Consider the following 26,414-nt stretch of genomic DNA (forward strand, 5'->3'; position numbering starts at 1 on the left):
AATTCATTCCTAATTTACCAGCGTGAAAAAAAATAAAATCACACTACTACATTGTGTCTTCAATTATGAACATACCATGCAAATGGCATGATATGGACGTAGAACAAGCAAGCTAATTCCAGGAAAGACCATTTATCTGTGCTAACATTGATGTAAGTACATTCCCTGTTACAGGAAATCAACTTATAGATTCGGACTTTGTTGAGTGCATGTGATCGCCATAACTTTTGTCAGAGAGGAATGCATAGGACAGTTCACGTGATAACAAGGCACAATAGAATACACGTATTCCACATCAAATACACATACAACAACGAAAAGAAGAAGAGGGTTACGCTATTGTCACATTGGGACGTATGCAAAACGTAACAGATCAACATTCATTATGAAAGCTTAAATTTTTGTGAAATAGCCCATTGGGATATGTCCAAGGGGGGGATTTAGCTCTAACAAAGGAGGAAGAACAGGAAAATTGAATTTCCTGCTGTCAATGCTTTAGTCTTTCCCAGCACACCAATCTTGTTTGCAATTAATTTCTCTTTCAAAATGCAAATTGCCGAGGATCAACGCTTCTTTTTCACACAGCAGGGGGATTTGAAATATTCCTACTCTCATCCCAAGTGCTGATGAAACGGAAGAAAAAGCATGAATAAATTCACCTTACCTTTAATGAGCTTGGTGAACACGGAACAAATAGCAGCACCGGTACAGATCTCTTGTGTTCTCTCGTCATCCTATGAAAAAATACATAATGTAACACGTTTGCTACAACATCCGCGACCACAAGTGGACACAACATGTGCGGAGAACACTCTTGGGAATATGCAGTACAGCAAGGAAAAACAAGGCAAAAACAACTCCCAACCTTTTCTGCCATTGCTTATTGCTGTAGTCCTTTCTCTTTCGTTGTAGATGTGAGTAACTGGATACTGTTTTTCTTCTTTGCTTCATCCCACTAAACATGAAAGCAAAAGGAAGTCGGACATGTGCTTATACGTGGACTGCGATGAATTTCAATGCAACGTGGAAAAGTACTGACTATGTTGGGGGTGGATGTGGAAAAATGAGCCAAACGGAAATGCTGTTTCGGTAACGCACGCTTGGGCAGGGAAACTGTTGGGTAACGCCGGGGTTTTCTTTTAGTTGTGTTGTGATGAATAAAAGAGCTGGAAAAGTCACGCGGATGACGCGATAGTCATTACGTACAGAACGGTTCCCTACGCATCGCGATAACGTCAGATGTAAGGCTTTACAGCTGGAGAGGTCGCATATATGTATCTTATTTCCGGGAAGGAATGATTTCCTGGAATGCATGATTTCCAGGAATAAACATGACGTAAAATTATGCACAACTACAGCTGCAGGAGCTATCACACTGGAGACCTTCTCCATGAATAACATATGTCGTAGACATCTATTGTACATAACCATACACATTCCTTTGGATAGTCTGATGAATGTACAAGTCGGGATAGTACCAAAATGGCAACTGAAGAAGTACCCTATTGGTGGCGTAAATGTGTTTAGTGAGTTAACGCTGTTTTGGATGGACAGATGTCATTTTAGAGCAAATTAAAATCTACATTTGTACGGTATGTAGCCAATATAAGCTTCCTTGTATAATGTTGGATGGCAATCGTGGGGGTTCAAAAACAAATCATGTTTTAGATGCAACTATGGCTACATACCGTCACTTATACAATGATTGCACGGACTATTTGTTGAGGGAAACATGATTATGAGGTTACGTGAGACGATGTGCAACCAACCCTCTGAGCATCGGAAGAGAACTGGAGACGACACTATTAGTCTAACTTGTTCTTTCACTTTACCATTGAAACGTTGGATGAGTAATGCTGCAGTGGAGCATAAACAAGGCTCGGTGGTTTTGTAAGCTGAACTCAGACGCTTACTCAATTTGATCCTTGGTGGCATCAGTGTGCAATGTGTGTTTGTGTAACAGGAGGTGTAAGATACGTTATTCTTAAGTTAAGTTAAAATAAAGTTATATCGGAACAAAAGGCAAAACAACTCGAGTCAAATTTGACCTCAGAGGACACCCCCAACAATGCTGACCCACTCCTAAATAAGAACCAACCACTGGCCAACCACAGACGAACCTCCCGTCCACATCAGACTGTTTTACACATTTTGAAACATTCGGCAGGCGCAGCCGAACATTAGCCGACCTGGCCGAACACTAGCCGACCATGCTCCCGACCAACTCTTAACCATGGTTGGGGGGACTTCGGCTAGTGTTCGGGAGGCTATATTCGGCAATGTGTGACAGGGGCTTCAATGACAAAATATTTCATCTTCATCACTATATTCATTTATAACTAATACAAATTCTAGCTATGTGTAACTAATAATGTTTAATGATACCGATTGATAGCATGTTTTTGAATTTTAATGATAGCTTGTGATGACCACAGAGCGATTCAGGCATCCAGTAAGGTTGCCTGCGAGTCTGGTGTCAGTGTGTACTTAGTATAAATACATGTATGAGTTCTAAAATAAAATAAACCATTCGCACCATATGGTTGCCACGTAGTTCAGACAAAAGCCCAACCGCCGTTTGCTTACCGCCGGCACGTTTTACTGTGCGGAAATATTCTGTGGAGACTTCACTCGAGCACATCCCCCGGATAAACCTCTCGACAGCATGTTCATTAGTGCCTTAATGGAGCTCACTCACTACCCCTGTCAAGTCCAGGAATTAACTGATAGAGTACCGCGAGGAGTAGATAAAAGTTATAAACGACCTTCCAAAGGCAAAACGTCCATGAAGGGAAGTAAAAGAGTTCACAGATACTAGTTGATTAAGTGGATTTATGAAAATGAGGCCCAAAAGTGACTTTTAGATTAAATGTTCGTTGTGTTTGTCTGATGGACTATTTCTTTTTTTCCCTTGTTTTCTGGCGTTTTTTAGATAAAATGTGTGCTGTGTTATTCTAATGGACCATTACTTTTTTCCTTTTTTCTGTGGCAGTTTTTTTGGTGAAATGTGTGTTGTGTTATTCTAATGGACCATGTCTTTATCCGTTTACTTTTTTTTTACTGTTACAATCTAGACGGCATCAGCTGTAACGTCTTAAATGGCCTTTCCGATGGCGTCCGCATTACAAGTTACAATGCAAACAAATCCAGGTAGGGTTTATGACTGACAAAATATGACTGGGCGTTAGTCTTATCCAAACGTTATGCCACCTCTATTTATTCTAGATTCTAGAGAGCAAGAGAGAGAGGGAAGAGAGAGAGAGAGAGAGGAAAAAGGGGAGATGGAGAGAGAGAGGAAGAGAGGAGGGAAAGGGGAGATGGAGAGAGAGAGGGAAGAGTGAGAGAGGAGAAAGGGGAGAGAGAAAGAGACGAGAGAGGGAGAGAGAGAAAGAGAGGATAGAGCAAGGGGATAGAGAGAGAGATGAGATAGTGTAGAAGAGGTAGAGAGAGAGGGGGTTTGATAAAATGTATACAATATACTCCACTTCTCTTTCATCGTTGATATGTAACTTTTTTCTCCACATACTATTCGGACAGAGAGAGACAGATAGATAGAGAGAGAGAGAAGAGAAATAGCGATAAGACAGGAAGGTAGTGGAAATGTTTAGAGCATATTCTACTTAATATCTATCTTATTAGATGTGCAACTGCGACGTTTCAAAGTCAATATCTTGACGTACATTTAGTCATCATCATGTAGTGCCTGCTGTAGAGTATTTGAGAATGCCACTTTGAGAGCTGCACACTCGAGCCATTAAGTTTACAATGTTGTTTATTTCATTACATCTCCCTCAAACTCACTCAAGACGTTCTTTTACAGCATGAGCAAGGTGCAGACTCTCCACGGCAATTTCTTTAATAGTTGAGACGTTGGCGGACTTGAGAAGCCATCATTTGCAATTCGTGGTAAGGATCCCGGCAAGATACCTTCAATGATGATCTGAATATTTGTGGATGTGTTTCGAGAGGCTAACCATGTCCGCTATACTTGAAAGTAAAAGATTGCTCCAACTCCAAAGAACAGATGGCAATGACAGAATTTCAAATGAGAAGATAGAGAAGTATCTCAAGTATTTGTAGTATTTCTGTTGAATTCTAGTCAACAAAACATTATCCTCAGAAGCCCACATCATAACATATCAGTATACAGACCTTGTATACCCGTGTTTTTGTTGTTTTGTTTGCAATTAGCCTTCGGGCATGGTTTTTCAATAAAGTTATCATTATCAACAATTTCTCTCCGAATCGATTTAAATTTATCCTGGGAGTCATCCATTTTGTACCCGTTTTTGAGTTAGTGAGTGCACGAAGCCCCATTGCAAAACGGATTGCACCCAAGTGACCTTACGAACCAATAACAACAGAAATAACATCAGATAAAAATGCCTATTTCTACAGAACTTCGAAAAGAGTTTACGTTCAACATAACTACAAGGTGGCCTCAAGATCTGAAACGGCTAGACTATATAGAAACCACAGCTATACCGAACCATCTCTATATGCTCTGCCTGTCGCGAAAGTTTGCACGTACAGGAGATGAAAGAAATGCGTAGAGGACATAAAATCGACCTAGCGCTTGCTCTTGATCCCCCTGCTGAGTGATTTCCCCGCGCAAAATGGTTTGTAGTTAGTACTCCCGACTTCCGAGGGGAGGACTGGTAATCAGTCACTGGAGATTAAACGTGGGCCTGCGTCACAGCGTAATGGCTTTAGGCGGAGAATTCAGACCAGGAAAATTGCACGTTGCCAGCTAGCTTTGACGGCTGCTGGGAACTTTTAGCAGCTGCACTCTACAGGGTAGTACTTAAGTGTTCGCTCTAAATCTCAGGCCACTACTTGAAGTTATCCTTGGCATTGAAAGAAAGAAGCATCGGGTATTTTTTATTTCTCCGTGAAGGCGGTCAGTGACTACGGACTGAGTCTTGTATGTAGAACAGCCTTCAGTTTAATTCCGGACTTCCAGTTTAATTCCGGACTAATTCCAAATCCCAGCAACAGTACATCTAGAGGGGCTAATCTTGCAAATTATAAGTAAAAATAATTTAAGAAATAAGTATACATAGCAGCTATCGAGGACCCCTTGGGGATCAACCCAATTCTGCAGAAGCTGGAACTGCAGCCAGAATTCTGGGAACTGGAGCCAGATTTCTGCAGAATTTTCCACTTCAAGAGACTGCAATTACGCTCGTCATGTAATCCGGCTGAAGTGAACTCATTGCTCATTCAACATATCTTCTAAGATGATCACTTTGACACTGCAGAACTTTAAATAACTGCCTCCAAGTATGCGTTCCATTTGGGTTAAAGTTGTGTGATGGCGATGTATTGTGCGCCGACGGTGCTGGAATAGGCAAGTACTTCTTTTGGAGAGGTTAAACTGGCCGTAACCTACGCGCAACAACAATTATGGAACGATTGAGCGGGGAAGTTCGACTCAAATGGCGGTTATGAGAAAGAAAATTGCGACTCTTGAATAGGCTTGACGCACGGCTCACGAGTACGAGTTTAAACACTTGGCATGTGGAATGGTACTTTTCGGGTAAAATATATACGACATTTTATGCATAGAACTACAGCAAGTTGAAATAATTCGGTCATGAAAATACAGAGATGGCTCTGCATTGAAGGCAATTCTATTGCAAAATATCTAGTCATAATTTGATAGATCAAAATAGTTCTTTTATGTTTACATGAATGTTTCCTTCCAAATCGCGAATATATAGATATTTGAAAAAAAATGGTATGACCGAAAATTATCTTCGGTGATTTGTCACTGGTTAGAATATTCATTGTCTAGACCCATGCAAAACTTGACGTCTAAAATCAAGAAAAATGGAAAGTCTTGTCTTACTAAGTTTTCGGTAATTTCAATCAAAAGTATAGATTTGTCTTCATACGCAGATAACTCCTGGTTGGGTATAAAGAAAACTGTGTGCACTCTATAAACCTTTGCCTGGAAAAAGTTACAGGAAAATGATCGTAATCGACTGTATCATCTACAATCGTGTTGAGCGTCTTTCGTTGAAAAGATTAACGAGCAAGCACACCTCATACGCACAGCGGGAGACAGTTCCGCTATTTGTCACACACTCCTGCTCTAGTGCTTCCACTGATTATAAGAGAGCGTTTGACTTTCGAGCGTTTCTGTCAATGTCAACTTTGCAATTTGCAAAGTTCTTCGACCTCTGGGGTGAGTAATCCACAAATACCGTTTGACTGCCATAATTTTTCCCTATTAATCCAAAACCAGTACTAGTGCGCATACTGTGTTGAGAGTATATGGGCTGATGAAACACTGGATAAAAATTATTTGTTTATCTAATACAGGAAAGAAATATAAACGTAACGTCACTCATTCTACTAACTTTAATCAAGACGGCCATTTTTTCGGATTTTAAACGTGGCTGCAATAATACAATAACTCATGCTTCATTTTTCTTTCAAAAAGTGGGAGCAAAATTACAAAGACGTGGGAGGTTGTCAGTAAAACGACAGTAAAATTGCAGTAAAATGGTTTTCCAACAGAAACGACGGGAGGTACAAACTACCTGGCACTTTTGACCCGTTTTGACCCTTCATCTGTCTGTGAGATAGATGATTGGTCATTTGAATTTCAAGGATGGCGGCAGAACAAAGTTTTAGCTCTGTAACAGAGACAGTAACACAACAGAGACAGTGGGTGGTACAAACTACCTGGGACCTTTGACCCTTTGAGGACGTCACCTGTCTTGGAGCTATGTGATTGCTCCTTTGAATTCTGAGGAAGGCGGCAGTAGGACATACACACAGTCAAAAAATTGATCCGCTCAATTTTTCTTTGTGCCAGAAGAAAGTGTAACTCTATAAACTTTAAGCTTTAGATGAACATTCAAGCAAGAGCCACCCGTCACCACATACGAAATGCCAAAGGCGTAAAAAGATTTACCATAAATGTCATCATCATTTTTGAAAAGCCACAAAACTGTTACAATAATGGCTTCAGCTCTTCGGAACTGTCTAACATCTTTTCAATGATTGCTAATAAGTACGAATATCACCTTACATATTTGAGTAATTTGATACATCTTTGGGAGAGGATGATGCCTGAAACATGACGCACGTATATTCGTTGTAATTTCTTTAACAACCTGGGCGTTAAATGAAATATGAAAATGTGACGCTTAGTAAGCTTAACTACAATACCACCTGGCTGACTTCGTCATGGGAAATACATCACCAAGAAACTTACACAAAGAAGAACATAAAATATACATGATAAGATGTACACGATGAAATATACATGACAACGGCTGGCTGCTTGGCGCTCTGTCATTGACACCATTACAAGCTGCGCCCACCAGTGGGTCCAAGTTATTAACCCGATTCTGATTGGCTGGTTTTTAATCTGTTTACCGGTGAATGTAACATATTGTAAGGTCAGGTTTTGAAATGAAGTCGATATTGGCTGTAAATATGCAACGGGGACTTATTATTAACACGACTTGTATAACACAGTGCGTTGCTGGCAATTCTTTTCAGCCGAGGATAACTATCTGTACGATAAGTTTTAAGTATACTATGTGGTTTCATGGATGTTTTATCGTTATGGCATCTATCGTTTTGTAAATATTGTGTCAACTTGATTTTTACAATACGTCTTCCACTTTCTTTTGTGATCACCATGCCATGAGAAATGCTTGTATGTTTTTTTATGGTAATTTGTATGGTAATTATATGGTAACGCAGAAGGACGTGCTCACCTTGGAGTATGTTCCAGAAGGTGATATGGAGATTGCCGCATCAGCCTGATGATCACGATGGTCTTCTGAGATGACCTGGTTCATCCCCAGACCTCCAGGCAACAGTTGAACATACGTTCCCTGGCATCTTCCAACTAGCTTCCAGCAGTGGGCACAGATGGGAACAGGTTGAGAGACAGAGATAAGGGAGGATAGGAATAAGTCAAACTGCATGGGCAAGGAATTACTTCAAATGTTATCACCCAGTTCACAAGAACTCGGCGAAGATATAATGTACGTAAACTCTTTATATATGCCGATAGCTTCCTCATTCTTTTATTCACTCACTCAATTAGAAACAGAAATAAGTCAAAATAGGCAAGGAACTACTTCAAATGTTATCACCCAGTTCTCAAGAACTCGGCGAAAGATGTAATGCTCGTAAACTCTATCTATGCCGATAGTTTCCTCATTCATTCATTCAAACACTTAATCAGAAACATTCCATGACGTTCCATTTCTTTCTTTTATACGGTGCTATTCTGTCTTATATTGTATGGCATATAAGTTACTACACATGTCAGGTATTGCCGAAGAGTCGGCAGTTGGACATCACTGGAAGAAGAAGAAGTTGATTGTTGTATATAAAATTCCAACAGTTTGGAACTTAAACTGCCCTGTGGGCCGCATTATATCTAACCAGTGAACCTAGATACAAAGGGAAGAAGAAGGATGAAGACACATAAAACATGACAACAACCTCTAATCATAGGAAGTTTACATTGTACATGAAGACCACGTACATGTAGCTTTTCATTATTTAAAACCAGATCGCTTTCGTGACCCGATATCCTAAATAAGACTTGCTGAAAAAAATAGCTCCCAACACCATTCTGTTCAACATTCAGCTCAGGAACTCTGTAGAAATAGATCCGGAAAACATCTATAACGCTTTCGGTTGCTGAAATGGATCCGGATACTAGGACTTTTCCGGAATATGCTTTGAAATATGTAGCGTTTTCTCTAAAAGAGCCCTAAGATGTACGATACCATCGACCGTACAGAGATAAGCTATGGTCAATGGAAATCTCATTGTTGCATCGAACGGACACAAATGACAGAGAAACAGATGACCAATGCAATTTAGAGTGGGATGTAGGTCTTCGTTAACAAGATTTGATAGAATAAGAGATAACATTCTTCGCTGCTGTGTATTAAGGTATGTGGGTCATCATTAATAGGATATCGCTGATGAAATCAGACAGACCAGCAGCGGAGAAAATTGGAAATGAGATGAAACTTCTTTTGCAGGCTAATCCTATCTACCCACATGGATAAAGAATGGAAATATGCATGCGGAATTATACATGAAAGTAATTTTGTAGGATTCTGCATAGTCAGTGGTATTGCTTAACACAAACGTATTTCTATTGTCAATGTTGAGAGCTTTTTAAAGATTGTCAGAATGTGGAGGCATAACTTTGCTTTATAAACTTTTTCAACTGAGCGCATGCCATTGCTGTATTGTACGGCCTCTGTATTGTACGGCCAATGCGATTTCAGGGCAATACAACTGGATTTTTAATGTTAATTTTCTCGTCATTTTTAAATGTAGTAAGCTGAACCAACCCTATCCCATATTACATACTGATATATGCGAGGCAAAACCCTGAAATTGCTTTGGATATCTCTAAACTTTGATGACGAAGTACGAGGAACATTTAAGACAAGTATTACTCGATTGTTTCTATCACATTGCTTTATGTATTTGAAAAAAAAATCTACATTAATTCACAGCTCAAGTTATTCGGACTTCAACGATATGATCTACAGTTTTTTTTTTTTAATTTTGACCCCAGCTTTATCAGAGTGAGACGATTTTCATTCATTTATCAATTTGCTAAATGTTGCCAGTTCTGTCCCCTGGCGTATAAAGGCTGTCGTAATATAGGATGTCTCTGCATTATAATCCTTGGTATAGGAATTATAGATGAGAATTCTATTCGGGCAGTCAAATTATCGAGAAAATTGTGTTTAGTAGCTTAATTACTGCCGTGCCCTCTATGGGAATGGGACAATGGCAAAGAAAAGGCAAGTTCTATTATCTATTGAAATTTCCCACATTTGTGGTTGAATTGACATGCCAGGTGATGCCGTATATAGTTCGTACATCTTCGCAAGTAATGTAACCCCCGAGTGTCAGACTTCGTCAGAGTTGCGTCGTTTGTCAGTCCCGTGTCACACCCTCACGTCGATCTGTGAGACAGATAACAGATGCTTCCATTTCAACCTCATTCATCACAAGTAGGCCACACTGATTTAAATTTATGGATGACATCCACACGCGCATTGATTTTCGCCTTTTTTAAATCACGTCCTGTGAGGCTCTGACCTTGGTGACATCCTGCATTGTCTATGGTAGCTAGCGACAATAGCTATAGGGAGCCGGTGGTATCTATGGAGGATGGCACCCAGGCTACCGAAATACATGTACCACGACTCAAGAATTCAGTACATACGTACAGTGCCATAAACGAGGTCGCTACGTACTACCGCAAATTCACAATATCAGCTTTGTGTTCCTGTGGTTTAGCAGCATTGTTTGGGGGCCGGATTTTTCTTTTATTCGCCCGCGCGCACTAGTTTGGATGCCTTCAGACGATGTCATCCATAAGATTATGTCAGTGTAGCCTTACGCCCATTTCGTCGCAACTGGGTTGTTCGGACTTGTTCCCCCGCAACATTCCCAATGCAGACCGCGCAATCAGTGGAGTAAATCGAGGGAAAAATGACGGAAAAACGAGCCCTTAATGGACTGTAATATTGCATGCATTTAGGGAAAATCCACGGAGGACGGATATTGAAAATCGGGGTCGAAATAGGCGGAGAAGAGATGATCTATCATTTCTTAATGCTAAGGACTGAAAACGATCCTGATGTATCTTCCTGCGAGACCCGGTAAATCTTTTCTCCATTAAGTAAATGGAATGTCAAATGCCTGGCGTGGATAGATAAGCAATCTGGTTTGGTGAAAAATCGTAAAATTGTAATTTTTTAAAAGTAAAAAGTATGTTACACTTTTGACAGAAACCCACTATGACCACCACGTCCATGACAACTTATTTCGTGCATAGATGGTTCAGAACTAGTCATACAATAAGTGAAATATTGGGTATAACATGAGGGTATAAATATTTATTGAATGAAAAAGGGTTAAATCAAACAAAACTACGACCAGAAGGTCAATACCTTTATAAAGAAGACTCGGTGTACTAGTATATTCAACTGTAATTGTTTTTCATACATATACTTTCAAGTTAAATTAAAAGCAAACAACATGATCAGATGTAAAAGCAAAATATGGACACCGACATATTGTTCATAACAAAACAACAACATTACATTATAATAGTGATTCCCAGAAATTTAACAAGGTTTAACTTTCTTACATCAATTTTTTATGGGGTATCTTTGATTACGTGTTTACAAACGTCAACTCTTACAAGACATAAAAGAATTGTTGGGTAGCACTAGTATTCGTGTCCAAAAGAAACCACCATCGACATTATCATTTTGACAAATGATTGATTTGAAAAAGATGAAGCCCTAATAATCGCAAAATTGATAAGGGAACGAATTCCTGGATAGAACGATTAAGTGGATCGGTTTATAAAAAATGGATGACCCCTTAAGAATCTTCCTATCAACTGATGATTCTTCAAACTGATCTCTTTTATTCCAATTCTATGACGAGTTTTCGGGGCGTAGAAAGAAAAATAGATATTTGACTGCATTAAAAATTACTTTATCATCGTTCAAAAGCTGTATGAATCACGATAATTCTGGCATACTCATTTTCACCTGAGTGAAGTGAGGAAAGTGGTGTAAAGTGCCTTTCCCAAAGGCACAAGGTTGGTGACTTGGCAGGACTCGAGCCCGGGACCTCTTGGTTTTGAGCCGAATGCTCTGCCGTTACGCCACGCACAACCCCACAAATACATAATTGTTTATGTCCCGACATAGCTGACACTGGTAATGTCCGTTCTATATATGCATTAAAATGTACATATCAAATAAAGAATGAAGTCATCCTTGGGCACTTCCCTAAACATTGATTGACGTCAAAGAAATAGATAAATGGCGTGACCATTCACTTACCTATGCTTCTGCTCCTGCGTGGCGTTTTCCAGTACAGGGAATTCCACTACGATGCTGACTGATGTTCGGTTGACATTCTCATCACTGTTCACTGAGGAAATCCAGTGGCAATGCCGGGAGTTCCGGTAGCCCTGTCGACATGTGTGGTTATCTTTGATAAATTATTATGTGTTTGAACAGATGAAAACCTTGAATTGCCCCGAAAACAAATGATTCTAGCAACTCTTGATAGGTATATATCTACGTTATGTCAATACAAATGATTATTATTTTAAAAAGTTTTACTAGATACCGGGAGTCACCGATCGCTGTACGTTCTTCTTCTTCCTGTTCAGCACGGTGAGGGTAGGGTTTTTTTTTTGATGGTTGCTCGTACAAGTTTTGTGTATGTGGTCTGCAGCTCCTCAATGGGCAGGGACGCCACTCCCTGTCCGCCACCGAGAGCAGGGTGGCGATGAGTACCCGTTGACATGGTACTTTGTTTTCCAGTAGAATTAAAGAGAAATAGGTCATCTAAACAGTTTTGGCGGATGAAAAAAAAGAGAATTCCAATGTATTAGTATTTGCATTTCAAATATGGCATTTCCGATCAGAATGAAGTAAGCTCAGTGAGGCCGCCAAGTCCTCATCAACATATTTATTCACTCTGCTATTTTTATAGACAGAATTGACAACATGTGCAGCATGTGATAGAATTCTTCTCTTCCTTTAACCCAACTGACGTGCAAAATGTGGTAGAATTCTGTATTTCCTGTGTGGTGTTGATGATTGAAAACAGCCAACATTTCCATATGTACACATGTAGTATAGTATTACACTATCTATAGCATTACACTATCAACTGTATCTGGTGATGTAATACGTATTGTGATGTACTAAGATTATAAGTGTTTTCTAACGATGCGAACCTGGCTTTTTCAAGGTTTTCGTTGGATGTTTGGTCAACATTGCATCATCAGGATTTAGCCCGTTGCAGAGGATATCTTTTTTGCAACAACATTTGGAAACTATACAACCTTAAACGATGGTATGTTCTGCTGAAGTGCCATGAACAATACATAACGATTTTTGTGCCGGTACATGTACAGTCCTTCAAAACCTGTGTCTACTGTACATAGACAGCCTACTCATGTGGCTCTTACCACCAATCACATCTATAACAGCAGCAGTTTCTGATTTTGTAAGTCAGATTAGTGCAATATATCAAAAGGTGCTCCATGTATCATACTGTTCTATAGACATCAAGAAGTTTCTGTTGTCATGGACAATAATCTTTGCTACCACAATGTATTACCAACAGAGATCCAGCATCATGTAAAGTTGCACGTAAAAGCAAATACATGCTTAAAACCTGATTTTTCTTTGAACATTTTCTAAGGTTTGTGGACATTATTTTTCAGTGCTACAGTTGTAACTTCAGAAACAAGGCATATCTGCTAGACTGAGATACATACAATAGCTGAAGTAAAAACAGTGAATATTCTATGAAAGATATTTACAGACATTTCCAAAAATATACATCTACTTTTCCACATACAGTACATATCTATCATAGAGATGTAATTCAGATTAATACTTTACCAGTGTGACTCAGTTACAAAGAACTGTCTATTGTGATACACTGTAGCCCTCAGGTGTAGCAGGGCAGAATATACCTAAGGTTAAAACATATCCTGGTACATTTTAGCTATGGGTATATTCCGGCCTGCTACACCTGATGCCTTCAACAATGGGAAGTTTTAAAGGCATTCAGTGCAATTTCAGGGTGGCAAAACCAAACATATTCTGGATGAGAAAATCTGTCCGATATTGACATTTATTGCCACTTCTTAGCACGTTTTTGTAATCATTTTATACTTTAAGTGTTTCAAATAGCCCCAAACCAAGCTATGAGAGGAGTCCCTTAATTCATGGGTACCACTCATAAATAGCTGGAGCCAGCCTACAGTCAATGTGACATTGCATTGTTGCCTCATATCAGTATGCTACGGGATAGGATTGATACAACTCCCTACATTAAAAGAATGACATTGAAATGTCCAGTTTTACTTTCCTGAAATTGCATTGGATGAGTATGTCGGCAGAACATATTGCAACTGCGCAAAACCCGTAATTCATTGTGCATACCACTTTGGTAGAAGGTCTTATATTCTTGCATAAAAGGTTAACATCCCGTCTGTAGTTTCCAAATGTTATGTCAGAAAAGATATCCTCTGCAAAATTCTAATGCGGACAGTTGACCAAAAATCCAATGAAAACCGTAAAATATCAGGGTTTTGCCCAGGCGCAGTACGTTCTGCTGACGTGCTCATTGGCTGTCTTTAAGAAGTGGTGCCTCTTTGTCTGTGTTCTCGGAGTCCCTGCAAGAAAATCTGCTTGGTTTGGTCCATGATTGTCCGGTAAAACTTCAAGTCTTCTTCCTTTGCCTTCAGTGTGCTCTGCAGAGCTGCTTTAAGGGCTTCGTTTTCGTCCCGTTGGATGGACAGTTGGACCTCCATCTCTTCAAGATCTTCCAGACCTGGCTTGAAGTCGCCCTGTCCGACTGAGTCTCGAACTGTTGATCTTCCCTTCTTGGGAGAGCCTTTGTTTTCAAGCTTGGCTTTCCCTGTGTAACATGAAAAGAAACCTACAATGAGTGTCATTGGAAGACAGATGAAAATTGTCCAGACTATGTATGATGGACAAAATGACAAATAGATTGGTGGATGTACATACCAACTACCAGGTACCTAATACCAGCTCAGAAAAGAAAGAAAAGGCATGCCTTCAAGTACCAGAGTTATCAACCAAGGATTGAGATGTTCTGACCTAGCTGTTTCTCTAGCTGTACATTGCGCTGTCTATGCTGTGACAGCTGACTGTCTGCTTCTGTTGCTTTTTGCTCTGCTTCATCCAGTCTGAAAGAAAATAAAAAATTAAAAACACTCTCAGCGTGAAAAAGAATTTGTCATTTTTATTTAACCTGCAAATGTTACACATTAAACTAACTCCTAACCTTGGTTGTGGGGTAGTTTGGCTGGTGTTTATGCCTGTGTCACATTGTCGATGAGCTTTGGCCGTATCTGTAGAACCTTCGTCCGACACTTGCACGAAGCTCGCTCGAACCACGCACGATTTTAAAAACTTTGCGCAAGTCGGGCAAGGTACCAAATATTTCGTGAAGCTCGTGTGAGGGTCGACCATATTCAGCGACCATCGCCTGATTTTTTAAGTCAAAGAACGGCCAAGACTCATGAGATGTACGTCCGAATATCGGTCGACTGTCGGCCGTACAGGAACAAGCTACGGGAGAGCTGGAAACGGGATCTGCGACCTCAAAAATTACCGGCGACTAGTCACTAATGTTAAGAACACGTTTCGCGTCTCAACGAGCTTCGGCCAACTCCAAAAAATTGCTGGCAATCCCGAAAATTCTTGCAATGCTCGACGGAACATCGGGCATACTACGGCCGTAAATGTCGTTTAGAGCTCGCCGACTAGTCGGCCGATCGATTTACGCGCAATGTGACGGCCCCAGTAGGAGGCCATATTTGGTTATGTTTGACTACTAGATGGGCTTAAGGGAACACCTACCTGTTGTGCAGCACCTGTACCAGCTCTATGAGTTTGTCTCTCTCCACCTGAGCAGCCTGGCAAACTGTTCTCTGTTCTTGCAGCTGGATCTCTATGTCTTTTACCTTCAACTCACTGTGAACAATACAACACAGTATGTTAAATACAGTACAGAGCTAGAACAACATGCCATCTATACAATCAATGCAAATTGTACAAAATTGTGACAGTTGTGCAAATTGTGTATTCTGCTAAAACTTAGAACTGCAATCCTTTACAGGTGAATGACAACAGCTGGGATTCAAACTCTAAACCTCTTGGTCCAGAGGCAGGGTAGCTATTCACTGGACTATGCATGCTACTGAAGAGACAATGACAGTCGTACATGTACCTGTCTGTAGCAGGTCTGATAACCGTTGCTCCCCTGATTGCCTGTGCACTACCAGACCTAGCAGGGCTTGCAACTCCATTCCTACTGCCTCGTCCATTCCTGCAAAACAAAGTTTGGTAGACCTCAAGGGGATGACAGTTCTATTCTGAACTCCAAATTCATTTTTTGAAACACTGGTGCATCTTGCCTAGAAATTTTGGACAGACACTCACAGAGGCAAACTAAATACAATACCTGCATTTTTCACAGGCTGGGGTGAAAATACTAACACTTACCAGTAAGACATAAATGAATAAATGAGAAAGAGCACAAACTTTGAAAACGTGCAATGACTCACTGGTTCTGTGTGTTTAGATAGAAGGCCTCTGATGAGGTAGGTCTGATGTCGTTGCCATGGGAATGGGATGACATGGAGCTACCAAGACCATGGTGGGCAGAGGGTGGGCGGTTACCATGGAGATCAGAGGGCGTTGACCTGGAGGGCGGGCGCCTGACAGGGCTGACATGTCCCCCCTGCATGGCCGCCATTCTGTGGTCCTGTAGGATAAATATAATAATATAATATATACTTACTATAATAGGTGAAAAGATGGTCTTGTGTTTAGGGTTGTTCACTCAGAATCTAGAGGTTCTGGGTTCGAATCCTAATGGCAGGGACTTGACAGCACAAGCACACTTTATCTGTTGTTTCTGTAATGTTATGTGTTGGTTCTCCTGTTTGTGTTACTAGTATTAAATATATCCAACTGTAGCTCATATCAAAGTCTCTAGATGGCATTGCTCACACGTTTCATACTGCATTTGGTTTTCCTTACATTCTTTGCCATGCTCAAGCTTGTCACTAATGTATAGGCCACACCATGTAATTTTCATGGATGACGTCCTCTGGAGACAATAGATTTAATGTGAGAGTGCAAAAAAAAAGAAAAAAGCAAGATGCCTAGATTTGAAATATACTAAGCTACAACAAAATTTTAGGACACAGATTGACACAGTGTATTCGTCATGAAAACAGCAACAAACCAGTGGAACAGCAGTTATCGTCCTGTCCTGTTTCTTTCCTTTCATCACATCTTCCCTTATCCCACTGTTGTGACTCTTTGGTCATAATGTGGACATCACCTATAAAATTAATTGGTGTGGCCTTAGCTAACTACATGTTATTGCAGTTCACCCACATATCAGTAGATGGCAGTGCTCACCCTGATTCCTCTGATCTCCTCCTCCAGTGCCTTAACCTGCCCCTCCTTCTGTGCCACTATGGCCTTGAGTTGGTCCACGATGTTCTGATCTTGCATGTTTTTGGTGATGATCTGGGTGACTTCAGCCTGCTGTTGTTGTTGGTATTCTTGTTGTTTCTTTGTCGTTTGTTCCAGTAACTTCTGCATCTGCTCTTGTTGATTCTGCAAGGCAGGGAAGGAAATGAAAATGGTAATCAGAAATGGCAGATTTCATCCCCTTAACCAAACATCTATTATAGCTATTAAGTTCAGCACCAAGGACAGGTATGTTTGCCTGTGTATAGATAGTGTTCAGCATCAGGAACAGGAATGTTTGTCTGTGTGTGGATGGTGTTCAGCACCAAGGACAGGTCTGTTTGCCTGCATGTGAATGGTGTTCAAAACCAAGGGCAGGGGTGTTTACCTGTGTGTGGGTGGTGTTAAGCACCAATGACAGATATACTTACCTGTGTGTGGAAGGTGTTCAGCACCAAGGACAGGCATGTTTACCTGTGTGTGGAAAGTGTTCAGCACCAAGGACAGGTATGTTTTCTTGTGTGTGGAAGGTGTTCAGCACCAAGGACAGGTATGTTTTCCTGTGTGTGGAAGGTGTTCAGCACCAAGGACAGGTATGTTTTCTTGTGTGTGGAAGGTGTTCAGCACCAAGGACAGGTATGTTTTCTTGTGTGTGGAAGGTGTTCAGCACCAAGGACAGGTATGTTTTCTTGTGTGTGGAAGGTGTTCAGCACCAAGGACAGGTATGTTTGCCTGTGTGTAGATTGTGTTCAGCACCAAGGGCAGACATTTTCAACTTGCAAAATCTAATTTTTTGGTGGGGTTTGCAATCCAAAAAAGCTAGGGTCGGCGGTTTTTTCTCAAGTCGGTTGGGAAACAGGCAACATTTTTTCCTAGGCCTAAGGTGTTTACCATGAGTGCAGTGATGAGTTCATCGTCGTTCTTCCCCTTGTCCAACAGCACGGCCAGCTGGTCCTTTAACGACTTCACCTCGTTAGCCAGGACCTTGTTACGAGCCTTACTGGCATCACACCTGTCCTTCAGCTTACTGTAGTCTGCTTCCAGGGCTGCCTTTTCTGCTTGTGCTTTCTACGAGACAAAGAAAGAAATAGACATTTTAGTGTACATCATGCATACAATTAGAAAAAAAACATGGACCTTCTGTTAATAGTTTCATCAAGTTGGTAAGTCGCTAAATATTTTGCAACCAAGTGTTTTATTCAGCTGAAGTTTCTGTGACTGTCTGTAACCAGATGTGCCGCCTAAACTACTTATCTTGCTTCTGAACCCTGGTAGTGCAGTGTGCACTACAACATTTTGTGGTAAAGATTCCCCATTTCCATTGAGAAATGTTCACCGAGTCCCTTCCGTATTTTGCATATGCCCTGGGTTTAGCTCAGGACTTACAAGTCTGGATCTGAACCTAAACCTCTGGACTTGAATCCGCACCTGGACCTACACGTGGGTTTAAACAGTACTATGAAGAATTGTTGAAAGATTAAGTGTAAAACCTGCCTCTGAGGCTTCCTTCCTGTCCCTCTCCAGCTGCCTGATCCTGTCCCTGTTCTTGTCGCTGTAGTTGGTGGCTCGTGTTGTGGTACCCATGAACTGTTCCTCCAGACTCAGCCCCGACCCGGACCGGGTAGTCTGCATACCCAGCTGACTCTTCAACTCAGACACCTGCAATGTACAACAGCACAACTAAACATCAGAATGCATCATCAAGGAAATCTTAAAACTGCATTATGTAAGTTAGGCCACACCAATTTGATTTGTTGGTTCTCTGATTTTTCCAGAAAAAATATGGAGACAGGGCGAAAAAAACAAACAGGCCTAGGCATCCTATTATAGCCAAAAATGCTATGATAGGAGCCATGAAGTCAACATACCTGGCTTATTAATGAACACAGAAATAAGATGTTACCTTCTTCTGTAAGTTGAGAATCTGCTGTGCACGACCTCTGAACCCACTAGAGTCCTTCAGTAAGGCTTGGATGTTGACTCCCTCCCCTACCTCCTTCTCTAGTACCTGTCAGGAAACAACAACATACATGTAGTACAAAGACTTAAATACAGACTAGAAAGGTACATCAAATGCATATTACCTTCACCTGGTCTAGCCTACACAAATGCTCTGTTTATTCTTACTCAAACACATTCATAATTACTATTAGTATTACGTGTAAATTGTGACAAGCACTTCCAGCTCTGTCTTGCTACATGACGTAACCCAACACCACAGGGTGCCTGCTTCATCACTAGTTACCATGGTGACAGCTGTCTGGTCTAGGTCAATGACCTTATGCGTTTGGAGAAACTGAACAAAAATTAATGTGAAGGTACATTGTGTTAACCAGCCTGACTGTGGGTCAGATCGCTTGAAGGCCAGAGATAGATTGAAACCGCAGGACTGAGGACGATACGGAATACCCAATTATGTTATCTTATTTATGTCAACTTTTGATACAAATAAACTCAAATTTGAGATAAATTTGAGTCAAATTTGACAACGAACCATGCTCTGAACTACTCCTGAACAACAGCAAATCACCAGTCAACCATGCCTAAACCTCCCATCCAACACCCAAATGTTGCAAACATTTTGAAACATAAATTTTTAACAGCAGCGACCTTGCTGAAACCAACCTTTACTCCTAACTATGGTTGTGGGGAGTTTGACAATGTTCAGAGGCCATATTTGGCTATGTGTGATTGAGCTTGATACAGAAATTGGATGGGTAGAAAATTGATGTACCCTATCAGACATTAGAAATTGTTTTTGTGTGCAATATTCTACTGTGCCTTGTTTAACCTTGATTATTTGTCTGGAGATATTTGAGCTGGATATGATTATACTTGCTAATATAATCAAGACCAGACATATCCACCTCAACCTTGGCCTTCAGCCTTACTCTAAATCCGTTTAGGTTTGCAGCAGTTAGATTTTGCAGCCCAGAGAAAATCAATAGTTTTTCTAATCGTTTGAGTTTGAGATTAAAACAATATATGCCTATTATTTCGCTAGTGAAGGTTAGAACTTAGACATCCATATACATGTAATAAGATATGCCAAAAAAAAACAGTTACTCAAGCAACAAAAATGTCTGTTTTTTATTCCGTTCAAAAATCATAATCCAGTTGCTTAAGTACATGTTGTAACTGTATTTGGTATACATGTAACTATTACTGTAGAAACACAAAACAGAAAATATATGGGGTTATGATAAATTTGTAATACGTGTAAATCTTGAACTTATTTAAAACAAAGCAAATTTTTCAAAATTTATGGTAAAATAATCAAAAGGTAGCTACATGTACATGTACTGTAAAGGATTGATGACATGAGAAGAATTTTTCACAGTCAAGCAGGACAAATTGATTTGTTTCTAATCAGCTGTCTGACCTTTTGGTGGCACCCATTGGTCATAGATTCTGCAGCAGGGACGTCTTAAACCAATCACGGTACACGTGTCAGACAGAGTAGGATGTAATGTCTCAGCTTGATCTGATTAGGTGGGGGATCTGTCTGGCTCCATAGAATAGCAGCCAAGTTCTAACTGTTGTGTACAGGTAAATGTATGTGAGCAAGGGTGACACAGGACCACACAGTTCTTTCATTTTGCTGATTACGTTTACCTTCGCAGAAGGAAATTACGTTTACCTTCGCAGAAAGAAAACATAATTGTTTTTGCTCTGTTTCTTCTTTCTCTTCTTCTCCTCCAAGGTCCATGACCTGAACCAGACATCTGTCAGCATGGTGTTGTGTTGGCTTACATCATGTTGCAATTTTATAGCAGGAGGGATTTAGACTCCTTTTACCCTAATATGAATGTGTTTGAGTAAGAATTAACAGAGTAGTAGTAGTAGCATAACAAACACCCAACCATCCAATGTAATACAGAAAGACAAAAACAATACCTTGTTGGCCACTTTCAGCTCTTGTTTCAACATGGCCACTTCATTCTTGGTCTCCAGTAGTTTTGATGTTGTCTGAGTCAGTTTTTCCTTCATTGCCCTGACATCAGCCTCAGAGTCCTGTATATGGATAAAAACTTATCTGTTTATCAGATGTATTTTGTTAGACATTGTCACCTCATTTAGAATACTAGCATCTACTAGGCTTTGGAAGCAGCTGGAAACAATAGAAATTGGCCAAAAACTGAAAAAAGACAGATAACATGCCAGGGGAGCTAGTTTGCATATACATAATGAGTATGATAATAAGAATACGTCCAATTCAAGTTTTAGAAAAAGGTTCTGGTAAGTCATGCCATATCTAGACTTTTTCCAGGATATTAGAAACAATTCTTTTACAAGGTTGATACTAAGCTCTCTGTAATAAATTCCAGTACTAGAAAATATGTCATGTAACAACATTTCCCTAGCTTTTAACTGATATCCCAGTACATGCCATACAACTTTTACATCTAATTTTGCCATATACACAACCATATCAAAATACATGTAAGCATGAACTGTTACAGTACCCTTTCCTCCTCCAGACTGAGAGAGACCTGTCTAGGGGAGGCCTTCTCATCTCGAGCACTGGCACGGGCCTGGGCTACTGCTGCTTTCAACTGAGGGAACAACAATAACATACGTGATGGACAGAGTTATATAATTTATGGAAATATGACAGTCCAGGTTTTTTTTAACAGGGGAACAATAGTCTTACTTCCAGCATGCAACCTTTCGAACATTGGGAGTAAATTTTAGCATAGTCATAAGTGGCAAATTCAGATTGATGAGTTTTCAACTGTAACTTGTTTCTCCAAAACTTCAAACAAAAAAATCATTTGAATACTACTGATTATAACATGTGTAGCATGTCGGCAGAATGTACGTATATACTGCACCCATAATGTATTGTGCATAGCACTTTGGCAGAACGTCTCATATAAGGTCGTAGTAGCCTGTAGTAGCATATGTAAGGTTAACATTCCAACTGTACTTTCCAAATATTGTGTCGGGAAAAAACATTGTCTGCAACAGGCAAAATTCGGATGCAATGTTGAAGAAACATCCAAGGAAACCTGTGAAAAATCAGGGTTTTGCAAAGGCGTGGTACGTTCTGCAGACATGCTTACATGTGTATGTACATTGTAAGTGTTTACTATAGCAGCTCCACCTACCTGTTTCTCCAGGTCCTGCACCTTACGTGTGAGTTGTGTCATCTTGGTTCTCCCACTCTCCACCTCTGCTGTCAGCTCCCTGTTCTTCTTGGACAGCTCCACAATCTTGGTGGCCGCTGCTTCACTGGCCACACCACCTGCACTACCTGTAAATAGATACATCAACATGTCAATAACAAATTATCATGGAAGTTCTGTGTTCGTAGTACTGTAGTGCTGTGTACATGTACCTAAACCCATGTCTGGATTCAAGTCCAGAGTTTTAAGTCCATGTTCGGACTTGTAACATTGTTAACATTTCCCAATGGAAATTGGGGCATCTTTACCAGGGTTTAGAAGCAAGATACTAGTATGTTGTTTTGGGGACATGTCTGGGCAAACCCGTGAGCACATAATTTACTGAGGCTGACACTTGACGATGCCCAATGGTAATGGTTTAAAATAAATAGTGGTATGTGACATGATTTTTTTAGGAAGTGTGAACTAATTCCAGACATTCAGGTTTTTTTGGACTAACTTGAACCTAAATATTTTTACAAGTCCGGAACTAGTTCCAGTGAACCTGTACACCATCGCTAGTACACATTACATTAGTTACCAAAGCAAAGGGACCCAAAATTTAGATGATGGAAAACTATTAAAAGTCTGGCTACAGCACTGAATAAGAGACAACATACCCGTAAGAAGAGCGCGCTCTTTCTCCATCTTCTTTCTGACCTGACGAACTTCGTAGTCCCGCTCTGACAGGAGTTTGTACAGTCGGCCATTTTCATCTCTCAGCTCCTGTGGACACATTCATAATGTAACAGGATTTCTTCATTGCAAAAGCAAAATTTAACATTAACTGTGCACACCCAGTTTATAGTACAGTGGATTCATTCGTCCTCCCTTAGAAAGACATCTGCATGGTTCCAGTAAGTTTTTAGTCATTGACAAATAACTTCTGATTCTGAACCTAGATAACACAGAGTTCTTCGCAAATACATCATTGATAATGATCTGTTTAAAAGTTAGTACATTGTACCAGTATATACATTTAGGCAGTAAAGTAATACTTACTCTGACTTGGTCTTTTAGATTTGACATCTGTTCTTCTGCATACATAATGTCATTCTTTGCAGGAGGTCCACTCAACTAGTAAAACATTAGAAGAGAGGTGTCAATGTCATTTGTATATTTGTACATACATGTATTTATAGGTTCATTGTATTACATGGAAAAACAGACATGTAGTACTTAGTATTACACAAGAGAAGTACATTTGCAATTGCCTTAGGCTTTACAGACCATAGCTGTCTTCTGTGTCATCTGGGTTGACTAATGATGGGTACACTTTGAGAACTGATAGTGATCAGGCTATGCTGTGGTTAGCCGCGGCGACTGTTGCAGGGCTTCTCTTGCTTGCAGTCTTTTACATATGGCCCTAACAACAGTCGCGGAGCGGTGCATTGGGCCAAATGAACAAACATGCGTTTTGCTGTGCCGGAACACTTTGAGACCGAAGTTTGCACGTCCCTGGATTCCTAACAGCCTTACCTAATGTGCCGGGGTGTTTTGCGCGTCAACTGGCACGTTAGGTAAGGCTGTTAGGCTATGCTGTGGTGTAATTCATAAAAATGTTGCAAGATATTTACCTGCAGTCCCATGTCATCCTCCACATACATACTGGCCTGGAACGGCTTCTCATCATCTCCCTTCTCCTGCTCCTTCTTCAGCTGTTCTTTCCTCTCCTTCAGTCTCTGCATCTTCTTCTTCTGCTGTTCTTGGAGGGAAGCAAACTGCTGCTTCAGGGTCTCACTGGTGCTCTCCATGTCTGGGATGGGGTAAACATGAGGGAAAGAATGCACGTGTAAGGCCAGACCAATTTAATTTGTGGGTTCTCGGATTCGCCTCTTCATTTTATTCTTGCAAAAAAAATTCTGAATCAACTTAAGTAAAAAATGCTCAAATTTTGACCCCATCAGTTGAGCAAAGTCCTATTCTTACAAGTTGTTACAGTTTTTCCATCTATATAGCCGGTATAACCACCCTTCGGTGTGACACACCAGCTAACACAGTATACTAGTACCGCAAATTACGATTTCTTCTCTGTTGTTTCTGCGTCTCCTATATGTGCCCCCCTCCCCACAAGGACACCGTCGCCAAGTTACCTAAATAAACAACCACTGTTTAATAGATAACCGAATTCCTTACATATGCAATACGTCCTTCATGTATACGAATATCACAAACTTACCTCAGAGCTTTGACAACAAATTTTCTGAGGTAAAAGTCGTTCGTTTCCTTGGTGATTTCAAATCGTTTGTTTCAAATGGCAGCCATCTTGGAATGTTGTCCCAAGGGACAATGAACTTTGAACTCCAACCAATCAGAGCTAAGAAGACCTTTGCCCCATAATGTTTATGACAGTTTGGAGGCCGAGTTACTCTATGAATGTGTGTTTTTCATGTGTTTTCACGCAGGTAGGTGACTTTTCACACCTTTTTCCTTATTACATGTTTTCCCCGTACTTGAATGGGACAGCCATTACCATGCCTGCTCACATCTGCTATACATTATGACGGCGGGAAAAGGTGTTTATTTTCACACTTTCTTGAAACTTGACACCCTATTAAAAACAAGACTAGGACACATCTGGACTCAGTTAAGCACAATTTATTCACAAAGTACACGTAGTTTGTCTTCTTTTCATCATACTTTGTGGGGGTTAACAACTATACTAGTATGCTGAGTTAATAATCAGTGAGTACGGAACATAGAACAGTAAGATACAGATGGGACTGTGATGGGTGTCAGGACGACTCGGCCCCAAGTTGGCACCATACAGTAATTTCTCAACAAATAATCAGTACTTTGGACTCAGAGAATTGTAATAGGAGCATTCTGACAATAGTCTTGACTTATTCTATACTATAAAAAGACATGATGATGATGAATGGTTTATTGACATAAAATCCATCGCAGCCCGCAGGCTGAATTGCGGATTCCGATTACACATAGGGCTCAATTGACAATAAAACAATGGGTCAATTATCCTATATATAAGTATAAAAAGAAATAACGTTGATGGATAAAATTTAGCATTTATACAATAATAGGTTTATCAGACGGTATATTAAAAGCTTAATCCTTAAAAACATTAACTATTTGATTAAGTATTTAAAAGGCGAACAATGTAAGCTATTGGGGAGTTCCTGAGTCGTTCAGTCCTACATTTAATTGGTCGATACTTGTCTCTGTTTCTGGTTGTTCTGTCGTGGTAGTCCGAACCCTTTGGTGGCAGCATTGACGGTGTGTGGGATTCTAAATGAGTCCCGAACTTGAGACACAGCTTCTGCCGGCGGTCTGAGAGCAACGGAAGGTTTAAGTCTGTCCTGCCTTGCTCGTAGCTAGTGAAACGCCTTCCCAGTATTGTCCGAACTGCTCTCCGTTGTACAGCTTCGAGTTTGTCCGACTGTGCACAAGTGAGCCCCGGGTGCCAAACTGGCGCGCAGTATTCCAATACTGGCCGTACAAAGGACGTGTATATAGTGACGAGGTCACCGGTGGGAAGATTGAAGTGTTTGAGTTTCCGTAGGAAGAAGAGTCGACCGTTAGCCTTTCCGATCATTTTGTTAACCTGTGTCTCCCATTTCAAGTCTCTCTGCAGCCACACCCCCAGAAGACAGGTGAGTGGCACAACTTCAAGGGGGGATCCATTGATGGTGAGCGTTGGTGGTGGGGGCGGGCATTTCATGAAACAGAAAGTGATGACCTTGCACTTGTCTGGGTTCAATACCATGTGGTTGTTCCGACACCATCTAGTGAAACTGTCCAGTTCATCCTGCATAAGCGGCGGCTCGAGGTGGTGGCGGGATTCTGTCATAGACAAGTCATCCACATACTTCCAGTGATGAAGCAGTGCGTCCCTCATGGCATCATCAAACACTACGAGGAAAATTAACGGACCAAGAAGTGTTCCTTGCGGCACTGAGCAGGTCAGTACCTCCCAGTCAGATAGCTGTCCTCCATAACGAACTCTTTGCCGCCGCTGGGTTAGAAAGTCATGTTATTCTTTTAGCGACATACGTTATATTGTTATTGTCATTAGTATTTTTTGTTACAATTATTATTTAATTGTGCAATACATGGAAAAAGACTGTTACTTAAATTTGGTCAGGGAGCTTAAAGGGCATTCCTGTTCCTCATGATCTTTTACATGAATTATATTATGTAAATAAAGTTGAAA

General features: G+C 40.6%; 2 protein-coding genes across 3 annotated transcripts in view; both read right to left on the reverse strand.

The window, feature by feature from the left end:
* LOC109469480 (glutamate decarboxylase 1-like) overlaps nucleotides 1-7,858 on the reverse strand; it is a 45,884-nt gene extending 38,026 nt beyond the window's left edge. The window contains exons 1-2 of one of the 2 annotated variants that reach the window (XM_019767994.1): nucleotides 7,740-7,858; nucleotides 665-734 (exon numbers count right to left, since the gene is read on the reverse strand). In XM_019767994.1, coding sequence (XP_019623553.1) covers nucleotides 665-734; nucleotides 7,740-7,823 — 154 coding nt within the window. In that variant the 5' untranslated portion in view covers nucleotides 7,824-7,858. Of the gene's footprint in view, nucleotides 1-664; nucleotides 735-865; nucleotides 958-7,739 lie in introns of those variants that run through there. The other variant, XM_019767996.1, reaches the window with a different exon arrangement.
* A 5,897-nt stretch (nucleotides 7,859-13,755) lies between these two features.
* LOC109469479 (coiled-coil domain-containing protein 13-like) lies at nucleotides 13,756-24,549 on the reverse strand. The gene is made up of 16 exons (XM_019767993.1): nucleotides 24,423-24,549; nucleotides 23,821-23,999; nucleotides 23,246-23,320; nucleotides 22,864-22,969; nucleotides 22,187-22,332; nucleotides 21,542-21,631; nucleotides 20,973-21,089; nucleotides 18,979-19,083; nucleotides 18,570-18,734; nucleotides 17,967-18,143; nucleotides 17,022-17,222; nucleotides 16,157-16,356; nucleotides 15,820-15,918; nucleotides 15,450-15,563; nucleotides 14,685-14,773; nucleotides 13,756-14,481 (listed from the first exon to the last, which is right to left on the reverse strand). The coding sequence occupies exons 2-16, from the start codon at nucleotides 23,995-23,997 to the stop codon at nucleotides 14,198-14,200; spliced, it is 2,145 nt and encodes a 714-aa protein (XP_019623552.1). The 5' UTR covers nucleotides 23,998-23,999; nucleotides 24,423-24,549; the 3' UTR covers nucleotides 13,756-14,197.
* Nucleotides 24,550-26,414: the final 1,865 nt, after the last annotated feature.

This window comes from Branchiostoma belcheri, unplaced genomic scaffold (genome assembly GCF_001625305.1).
Source record: "Branchiostoma belcheri isolate BF01 breed outbred unplaced genomic scaffold, Haploidv18h27 scaffold204, whole genome shotgun sequence".
Classification (NCBI taxonomy): Eukaryota; Metazoa; Chordata; class Leptocardii; order Amphioxiformes; family Branchiostomatidae; genus Branchiostoma; species Branchiostoma belcheri.

Excerpts from the sequence above, each read along its gene's own strand:
- LOC109469479 (XM_019767993.1), bottom strand. The coding sequence starts at position 23,997 with ATGGAGAGCACCAGTGAGACCCTGAAGCAGCAGTTTGCTTCCCTCCAA. Across the intron at positions 22,333-22,863 it reads AGAGCGCGCTCTTCTTACGG|GTAGTGCAGGTGGTGTGGCC; the intron begins GTATGTTGTCTC and ends ATCTATTTACAG. Across the intron at positions 15,919-16,156 it reads TATCTAAACACACAGAACCA|GAATGGACGAGGCAGTAGGA; the intron begins GTGAGTCATTGC and ends TTTGTTTTGCAG.